Source organism: Sycon ciliatum, chromosome 12 (assembly GCF_964019385.1).
Source record: "Sycon ciliatum chromosome 12, ocSycCili1.1, whole genome shotgun sequence".
Lineage (NCBI taxonomy): Eukaryota > Metazoa > Porifera > Calcarea > Leucosolenida > Sycettidae > Sycon > Sycon ciliatum.
In genome coordinates this window covers 23,374,680-23,384,559 of record NC_088654.1, presented here as the reverse complement: position 1 = coordinate 23,384,559, position 9,880 = coordinate 23,374,680, and the positions used below count along the sequence as shown (strand labels likewise).

The window sequence follows — 9,880 nt, the reverse complement described above, 5'->3', positions numbered from 1 at the left end:
GCTAGAATGGATTGATGTTATAGCTATCGATATTTTTCAACGCTAAACTCTCCTCGACCCGCCCATAGAGCGCGAAAAATCGTTTCGTGTAAATCAACGACAGTGTTGGACAGCCCCTGAAGAGATGCCTAGGCAATAAAACCTGAGGGAGTGGAATGGCTGATGGAAATAAGACTTGCTTGTCCATCAAGCTCTGTGGACTGTTCGAGGCGCCCTGGTGTACGGTCTTGCTTGTGCGAACAGTCGCCTTGCTGGCAGGGCGATTTTCAGATTCATTTCGTTCTGCTAACAGAGAGCTTTCCAGGAAGCACAAATGGTGGAAACGGTTGTTCATAAATTTGAGGGGAAAAAAGTTATTCCCCGAGACGACTGGATGGGACATATTGCATTTTGTTTCGCGCCATTTAGGCTGGTGGTTGGTTAAATGGTTAGCATATGTCCGAAAGAATACCTATCCACAATTCCACATTGATCTCTGTTTCTCTCTCTCTGCATCTCTATCTATCTCTCTTTCTCTCTCTGCATCTCTCTCTCTCTTTCTCTCTCTCTCTCTCTCTCTCTCTCTCTCTCTCTGTATCTCTATCTATCCCTCTTTCTCTCTCTCTTTCTCTCTTCTCTCTCTCTCTCTCTCTCTCTCTCTCTCTCTCTCTCTCTCTCTCTCTCTCTCTCGTGCGCTCTCTCTCTCTCCCTCTCTCGCGTGCTCCCTCTCTCTCTCTCGCGCGCGCGTGCGCTCTCTTTCTCTCTCTCTCTCTCTCTCTCTCTCTCTCTCTCTCTCTCTCTGTGTTTGTACTGCATGTTCAGATGGGACTCTATGGCCGTCACAAGCCTCTCTCTTTTTGGTGCCGTGCAGTGCAGCGGATCAGGCAGACCGAGTGGGCTTCTGGAGCTCGCTGTACGGATTCGACTTCTCTATTCTGCAGGACGCGGCCCGAGCCGAGTACCACCGCATGCCCATCTTCAATCACACCCTCCAAGACGGTGACTGCCTTGCCGAGCCCAAGAAAGTCGTTCAGCTCAACATGAAGACGACCACCGCGGACGACCTTGAGGAGATCTCGTCCCCATTTGAGTTCCGTGCACGTCAGGATGGCGTCATGCACGGATTCGCATCTTGGTTCGACGTCGGATTTTGCCCGATGAGTGGCAGTTTTAGCGGTAGCAGTGATGGTGGTGGTGGTGGCTCTTGTGGCGAGGATAGCGGGGATGATGCTGATGGCTGTGTGCGTCTCTCTACGAGTCCGACCTCGCCACAAACCCACTGGAATCAGGACCTGTGTATGCTGGATGAGAGCGTGCAGCTGTGGACAGGTGACGTGGTGCGTGGCACGCTGACGCTGACTCGGAACGCAGAGTGGCGACGTCACATGCACGTTCGCATCGACTACGCTGTGCTGCGCGACAACGAGACTGCCCACCGTGCCTGCAAGACCTGGGGGCTGTGGAAGTGTTAGGCCCAAGACTTGGGGGCTGTGGAAGTGCTAGCCCCAGCGCGGTTGCAAGACCTGGGGACTGTGGAAGTGTTAGCTGGAAAACACACGAGCTCTCTCACACTAGTAATACTATCCTGCTTTGGCCCTAGCTGTGTTGCCCATTGCCCATCGCTACTCTATCTGCCTTCCTGTATCAGCACTAGCCATATCGAACATATGAATGCAACTTTCTTTTCTTCTTTCCCCTGCTTTGTTAGCCTGATGGGTTACCTAACACCCTGCACGTCGTTGTTTAGGTTTCTGTTCCCGTCATTGTGTTTAGGTTTCTGTTCCTGTCATTGTGTTTAGGTTTCTGTTCCCTTCACTGTGTTAAGGTTTCTGTTCCAGTATTGTAGGTGCTGCATCTGCCGCTAGGGTTTACCGGGTGTTAGCGGCCGTCGTGAGTTCCCTTCGGTAACGGACACGATAATTTACTTGCTTTTACTTATTGTAACTTACTTTTCCCAACTACATAAGTGTATATTGTCGTCAGCAGTTCCGCAGAATATTCTCCGTCCCCCCAGGCAATCGTGGCAGCTTCGATGCCGCATGTCTATTATTTTAGTATTTAACTGCTTGGATTCATTCGACCCCGTGTGATTTTCGTCACCAGACTAGCAAGGGCGTATTCCACCTTCTCATGTATGTGTGTGTGTGGGTGTGTGTACTCGCATGTGCGCGCGTGCGTGTGTGTGTGCACGTGTGTAGTTTTGTTTCTTTCTTTGTGGCCTGGAAAGAGAAATCATCTGCTGGTCGGCTTGATTTTTCCACACTCTATGCTTGGTGCTTGCCAGCCGACTCTTATTTATTCGCTTCCTCTCTTCCCCTGCTTTTCTTTCGTGATACTAGTAGTTCCTTGCCTAGTTGTTGTTGTTTCTTTATTTTACTTCACCATATGAACAGGCAAGACTGCCTTCTCACCCGGGCTATTGGCCCACGGCTCTCACAATATGATGAAAATGTCTAAAAAAAAACCTGGTGTTGCTGCTGCTGTTGCTTCTGCAGCCATTCTTGTGTTACACTATAGCATGTTCTGTTCCCCTAACATCCGCTGAAGTGGTGTACAGTCAACTTCGCTTATGACGACACTCGGCGGGGCATCAGAAAAGTGTCCTTATTCCCAAAGTGTCGTTATACCCGAAGTCTCATTATATGTATTACAGTTGGATGGGACTTTGCTCTGGGCATGGAAATTCTGTCGTTATTCGCGAATTGTCGTTATATCCGCAGTCGTTCTAAGCGAAGTGGCCAGTACACTGTAGTTGTGCAGGTGTATGCCTCCTTGCCCTGCTCACACCCTTCTCTCCAATAGTATTTCCGTGCTAGCTGATATTCAATTTTTATCTTTTGTTGTTCTAGTCTCGTCATCGCTTATACAGTTATTATGGGCTCCTACTGCTAGCGAGCTGCTGCTGCTGGTGCTGCTGGTGGTGGTGTCTACATGTCGTACGTTGTTCAGCCTCACAGTCCACATGACCCTCCAAACGCTGGTCTGCCTGGTGATCATGGTGATTCACCTCCAGTACGAGTACTGTAAAGCGTGAAATTATTGCGATGGTCTAATTTCTGCCAAATTCGCGACCGCGTGGAAATCGCGAAATTTAGACAGCGCGAAAAGGAGATCCATGAAAGGTTTAGCAAGAATGCCACAGGTTTAGCAAGAATGCCATTCTGCAATCGCAAAATTATAAACTCGCAAACCTGTCCCGATTCTGAAAACGCGAACTAAAAACGTCGCGAAAATGTCACGCTTTACAGTAGTAAAATCTTTTACAAACTCCCTGCCTTCAATACAGTGAGCCCTCTGTATGCAAGACTTATCGTGTGCACGTGACTTACCATAAACACATACAAAAGTACACGCCGAGAAGCAGAGTGCATTTCGGAGAAAGACAAAATTTAATGCTGAGGCTGCTCCGTGCAATAGAACTACAGAAGAGCCGTGCGCTGAAGAACGTGGAGCCCAAGAACATCCAGCCTGAAACACTAATAAGTAGGGCTCAAACGGTTAGTCCGATTAACCGGTTGCAGACCGGTTACGCAGTAGCTTTTCAGTCAATTTTTCAGGTATCAGGTCGTTGCAAAGTGTGCACTCTCGCGGGCTGTCGCACGCGTACGCAATTTCTGGGCTGTCAACTCGGTCATATCTGGTCTCTTGGTGTGAGAGTATGTATGAATGAGCATGCAAGAGAATGTACAAGTGTGCGTTGTACTGAATAGGGTACATTTTTTGGAATGAGTATAGTCAAATATACGGTTAAAAAAGAGTCCGCAGGATTGTGTCTTATAACTGGTTAAACCGACCGTTAGCTTAGCAGTTAACCGTCAGGGGTAAAACCGTGACCGTTTGAGCCCTACTAATAGGGAGGTTCTGCTCTACGTTTTGGGAACGCGACGCAAAGAATCACGCGAACTTTCTTCGCGTTCCCGTAACGTAAAGAAATGCTGTTCTGCTCTACGTTTCACCTAGAGAAGTCACGTGGAATGTGTGCTGGGAATTTCCCCTTCCATATTTGGCAGTTTTCTGCATGCATCTTAGCTATAGCACGTTCTTAGAAACAATTCCTACTGGATTATAATAATGCATCCTCAAAGCTGCCAGAAAACCAACACCGCCGTTGGCTGTAGCGTTCTTAGTATTTCAGGCTGGATGTTCTTGGGCTCCACGTTCTTCGGCGCACGGCTCTTCTGTAGTTCTATTGCACGGAGCAGCCTCAGCATTAAATTTTGTCTTTCTCCGAAATGCACTCTGCTTCTCGGCGTGTACTTATTGTGTTTTAGGGCTTGGCGGATAATGCCGGCAGAAAAATTGGCAGAATTAAGTACATTTTCTGGTAATTTTATGCATGTTTGGTATGTGGATAAAGAAATGGAGCAGAATTCGAGGAATTGCCCGCCATAAGGTTTGTATGGTTCTGCCAATTTCGGTGCAAAAAAAGCAGAATCTGCCACCTTATAGAGCATTATCCGCCAAGGCCTATTGTGTTTATGGTAAGTCACGTGCACACGATAAGTCTTGCATACAGAGGGCAGCTCACTGTATTGAAGGCAGGGAGTTTGTAAAAGATTTTACTACTGTAAAGCGTGAAATTTTCGCGGCGTTTTTAGTTCGCGTTTTCAGAATCCGGACAGGTTTGCGAGGTTCTAATTTTGCGATTGCAGAATGGCATTCTTGCTAAACCTTTGGAGAGAAGAGTGTGAGCAGGGCAAGGAGGCATACACCTGCACAACTACAGTGTACTGGGCACTTCGCTAATAACGACTGCGGATATAGCGACGATTCGCGAATAACGACAGAATTTTCATGCCCAGAGCAAAGTCCCATCCAACTGTAATACATAATAATGAGACTTCGGGTATAACGACACTTTGTGAATAAGGACACTTTTCTGATGCCCCGCCGAGTGTCGTCATAAGCGAAGTCAACTGTACACCACTTCAGCGGATGTTAGGGGAACAGAACATGCTATAGTGTAACACAAGAATGGCTGCAGAAGCAACAGCAGCAGCAACACCAGGTTTTTTTTAAACATTTTCATCATATTGTGAGAGCCGTGGGCCAATAGCCCGGGTGAGAAGGCAGTCTTGCCTGTTCATATGGTGAAGTAAAATAAAGAAACAACAACAACTAGGCAAGGAACTACTAGTATCACGAAAGAAAAGCAGAGGAAGAGAGGAAGCGAATAAACAAGAGTCGACTGGTAAGCACCAAGCATAGAGTGTGGAAAAATCAAGCCGACCAGCAGATGATTTCTCTTTCCAGGCCACAAAGAAAGAAACAACAACTAGGCAAGGAACTACTAGTATCACGAAAGAAAAGCAGGGGAAGAGAGGAAGCGAAGAGTCGACTGGTAAGCACCAAGCACAGAGTGTGGAAAAATCAAGCCGACCAGCAGATGATTTCTGATTCCAGGCCACAAAGAAAGAAACAAAACTACACACGTGCACACACATGCACGCGCACACATGCGAGTACACACACACACACATACATGAGAAGGTGGAATACGCCCTTGCTAGTCTGGTGACGAAAATCACACGGGGTCGAATGAATCCAAGCAGTTAAATACTTGATAATGGACATGCGGCATCGAAGCTGCCACGATTGCCTGGGGGGACGGAGAATATTCTGCGGAACTGGATCAAACTTTGGTGGTCTCTAATTTAAAAAACTAGTGCGGGAGACACTGGTGAAGTTAGCATCGTTCTAAAATAACTACTATGTTCAAGAAGAATGGATCCATTTGTTTACTGAAAAAGCCGGTGGTACTGATCTGGAGCAAGAATTGTGTCAAAAACGCAAACACAAAGACAGAGTAGCACAAAAGAAGTAAAAGACGTACTGAACTAGACGGTAACAAAGCAACAGCGCCCGTGCCAAGAGACAGGCGGGCGAGGGGAGGGCAAAAGGTTTAGGCAAGCATGGCAGCAACGACACTGAACACAACAGCAAGGGTGGAGAAGGTGACACCGCCGGCGGAAGCTGCAGTTGAGAGAAGGGGAAAACAGAGGAGACAGAGAGAAGAAAAGGTCAACAACACTGCCCGACATACAGCAGCTAGAAGGTTAGTGCGACACCATTGTCAGCAGCATGAAATCCTAAAAAACATTCAGCCCTATGATACATGTACGGTCATGAGTGATAGTGCAACTGTCCAAAACACAACATAGGCATACGTCATATATACAGTACCAATTGAGGTATGTCATATTGACAGTACCAATTGAGGCTAGCTAGAAGACTGCAAGGAAAGTGCAGTCAAGAACATGCTTGGTAGTTGATTAGCCAAGTAAAGCTAATAGCCGTAAGCGACTAAGAACCTCGCGAATGGCATTGCCACCATCAGACTGTCCCAAAGCCAGTGTATTAAACTTATTCAATCTACATGGATTATATACACGACAGCCTCCACTGCATTCGTCACCCCCTGCATCATGGTTAATGACGGGCCAGTACCACAATACTTACAGAGCAGAGTCTGGGTGACTGGCTTGTTGATGGACCCTGCACACATACACACACACACACACACACACACACACAAACAAACAGCAATATTCAGTGAGACAACCACACATCTGTTACAGAATGTCACACACCTTCTTCTCTATTTCTCTATTTCTCTTTTTCTCTTTTTCAGATCCGAGGTGCATATTATAATTATTATTATTATATGAGGGACAAGCCAACCCATGTCAGCTTTGCAGACAGTACTTCTGATTGCTTTTGTTTCACAGGTGCAGAATCAATCCAATTCCACTGCAGTATCAGTAAGTACAGGGGACCCTGTCAGAACTAACAGTCTAGAATAACAGCATGGGCACCAGGAAAGAAGTTCAACAAGTGTCCTCCTGAAAACATGTGCTTGACATGCCACACCAACACGTTCTATGCAGTCCATTTACTTTTGCATACTCCAAATTGGCTCAGTCTAGACTGGGTGATGGTGATGTCATGCCAAACACAGATATGAATAAATTGCAATCAAATAGGTTACTGCCCAGAACTAAACGCCACCGAAGCCTCTTTCTCATGGCCCTCCCTTGAAACAAGCGAGCCGCTTCATGGCACAATGTACAATGCGTTGGGTGCTTACAGTCATAGCTCTCGGCAGAGCAGGTACCGGAGCACTTGTTGCATGCGGTGGACGGTTCCACGACGTCGTCGTTGGTGGTGTCCTGGGACTTCATGTCGATGAAGATGCGAGCCATGGGCGTGGTGTCATCGCCAACGGCGTTGAAGACGTCAGTGCCGCTGGACTTCCTGATGCGACGGGTGACATTGAACGGCGACAGGGTGTCGTCGGGGGAAGAGTAGTTGCGACCGCCGTCAGCGCCGGCGTTCCACGGGGCAATGTCGTAGACGGCAGACTGGACCCAGACATCACCGGTGCAGAGTGGCACGGAGTCCACCCCGACGAACCAGCTAGGTGACGGGGCGATCATGCTCAGGGCGGTCATTTCTGGGTGGTACCTGATAGGGGAGAGGGAGAAGAAAACAGGCCATGTATAGCCAGTTACACAGAGGTTGAATGCTGGAGAGTAGCACGAATAAACCACACTTTACAGTGTGTCCTTCATAACATCCCACAATCAATCATTCCATTCCATTTAGTGCATAATTATTTTCTTCCTATGCATCAAGTCGCACACATCTAAGAACTGCTCAATCTGCTTTACAATTGGAAGAGAAGACTTTAGTACAACAACAACAACAACAACAACAACAACAACACACGTACAGGGGTGATGTATACATGTTCACGTACAAGAAAGAGAGACAGAGACACAGAGAGAGAGAGACAGAGAAGAGAGAGAGAGAGAGAAGAGAGAGAGAGACAGAGAGAGAGAGAGACAGAGAGAGAGAGAGAGAGAGAGAGAGAGAGAGAGAGAGAGAGAGAGAGAGAGAGAGAGAGAGAGAGAGAGAGAGAGAGAGAGAGAGAGAGAGAGAGAGAGAGAGAGAGAGAGAGAGAGAGAGAGAGAGAGAGAGAGAGAGAGAGAGAGAGAGAGAGAGAGAGAGAGAGAGAGAGAGAGAGAGAGAGAGAGAGAGAGAGAGAGAGAGAGAGAGGAGAGACAGAGAGAGAGAGAGACAGAGAGAGAGAGAGACAGAGAGAGAAACAGCGACAGAGAGACAGAGAGACAGAAACAGCGACAGAGAGACAGAGAGACAGAAACAGCGACAGAGAGACAGAAACAGCGACAGAGAGACAGAAACAGCGACAGAGAGACAGAGACACACAGAGAGACAGAGACACACAGAGAGACACACAGAGAGACAGAGACCTAAATTGTCATTTTGACTGCTAGTAATTGACGTACCTGTCGGCGGTGACTTCACCAGTGGCATTACCGGCAGCGGTAGAGACTGGGGGTGCGATGACGAAGCTTCTGACGCGGTCGGAGTACGCGGCTGTCTCGTTGTGCAATTCGGTTGGCTCACCTCTGGCGGTCAGCGAGGCTATGCCCTCTGAAGGCTGCACCTGGTTACGGAAGATGACGGCGCATCCTGAGTGAGTGGCGAACACACTGCGAGACCAGTGGGGGTTGACGGGGAGGAAGTAGTCGGATGCGGGCCAAAGGAACTCCAGTCGGACGGTGTAGGTGATGGTGCCTGTCGCAGTGCACTGACTACGGCAGCTGCAGGAGTTGCTACCTGTACACGACCAATAACGATACACACCACACCCACAGACAAAGGAAAGTCAGTCGTCGAATCGAGAACACTTCACATTTCGTCTCAGTATACAAAACATCGATATCCTAACGTCTAATGTTTAAAGTATCGTGGCACAGCTTGAAGTACGTTCCTTCACAACAATACACCCACTATTATTCGTTTTTAAAGCTCTGCATACATTTCCTACTGAAAGGAACACATTGGGACAAGTACCGATGGCAAAGTAAATTCAAAATTCAAAATTCAAAATTCAACACAAACTCATCTCGAACAAATGTGGAAATGCGAGAGTAACAAAGGAGAATTCAAGCACGACCAGCTGCGAACATAATGTCTATTCTTGTCTATTCTTGTCTACGATAAAGGGACAACTTACCAGTGGTGATGTTGGCGACCTGCGCATTGGCCCCCGTGGCAATAGCCAGGGCTGCCAAGAAGACAGCAGCAAAGGACGACATCTTCATGATCTTCGCGACGAGCAAACAAGCTAAGAAGACAAAATCACTTGTGATGGCACTCTCGCTTTGTGACGCCTTGATATGGTGACTTCTTGGCGGCTTGCCTACTTTGATTGAAACGATTACCAACGGATTTACCGTTGGACATAGTTCGTTACTTTTCACCGTACATTCCGGGCTTGTACAGCGCCCGTTTTCTTCTCTGGCGCCCGCATATGCATACATCAAGAGTACGTACTCATGTATATGATTGTATCACCGAATTCTAAATACGGGTACGACTTCTCAAACAGGTAGCTGCATCCGCCACATGCACAAACTAAACGGCTGATCCGCGGACAAGCACGCAATTGCGGCGTAGAGGTCAGTCCCAGCGTGTTATCTGGTTATACCAAGCAGGGAGTACAGTGGATATCGGTTATAAAGTCATCGGACATAGTGATAAACCGGCTATATTGATACAAAATGAAAATATCAAAAGCAAAACCAGAAAAAGCCACTCAAATTATCATTATAACCAATATATCGTATATAGCGATAAATCGGCTATAAGGATACAGAATCACCATTCAAAACACCTCTTTGTGAGGAAAAAATATCGTCTATAGTGATAGCAACACACGAGTGTGAGGCATTGATGTCTCGACTTGGAGCCACATGTGTGTTTTCATAGTGTATTCTGGTCTGATGTTTCCCGGATGATGCCTTTGGGCCAAGAAGTTCTTCATTCTAGACTGGGGAAGGTGCAGCAGCATGAATCCTGTATCAGAACGCTA

The 9,880-nt window shown here is 47.4% G+C and overlaps 2 protein-coding genes across 2 annotated transcripts in view; one reads left to right on the top strand and one right to left on the bottom strand.

Annotated features, from left to right (window-relative positions):
• Positions 1–2,389, top strand: part of LOC135828883 (protein arginine N-methyltransferase 2-like) — a 14,263-nt gene extending 11,874 nt beyond the window's left edge. The window contains 1 exon segment of the mRNA XM_065341314.1: positions 802–2,389. Coding sequence (XP_065197386.1) covers positions 802–1,451 — 650 coding nt within the window. The 3' untranslated portion in view covers positions 1,452–2,389.
• Positions 2,390–5,314: 2,925 nt separating this feature from the next.
• On the bottom strand, positions 5,315–9,290 carry LOC135828769 (spondin-2-like). The gene is made up of 5 exons (XM_065341194.1): positions 9,023–9,290; positions 8,289–8,622; positions 7,067–7,443; positions 6,439–6,474; positions 5,315–5,952 (listed from the first exon to the last, which is right to left on the bottom strand). The coding sequence occupies exons 1-5, from the start codon at positions 9,108–9,110 to the stop codon at positions 5,882–5,884; spliced, it is 906 nt and encodes a 301-aa protein (XP_065197266.1). The 5' UTR covers positions 9,111–9,290; the 3' UTR covers positions 5,315–5,881.
• Positions 9,291–9,880: the final 590 nt, after the last annotated feature.

Excerpts from the sequence above, each read along its gene's own strand:
- LOC135828769 (XM_065341194.1), bottom strand. The coding sequence starts at position 9,110 with ATGAAGATGTCGTCCTTTGCTGCTGTCTTCTTGGCAGCCCTGGCTATT. Across the intron at positions 8,623-9,022 it reads GGTCGCCAACATCACCACTG|GTAGCAACTCCTGCAGCTGC; the intron begins GTAAGTTGTCCC and ends GGTCGTGTACAG. Across the intron at positions 7,444-8,288 it reads GGTGAAGTCACCGCCGACAG|GTACCACCCAGAAATGACCG; the intron begins GTACGTCAATTA and ends CTCCCCTATCAG.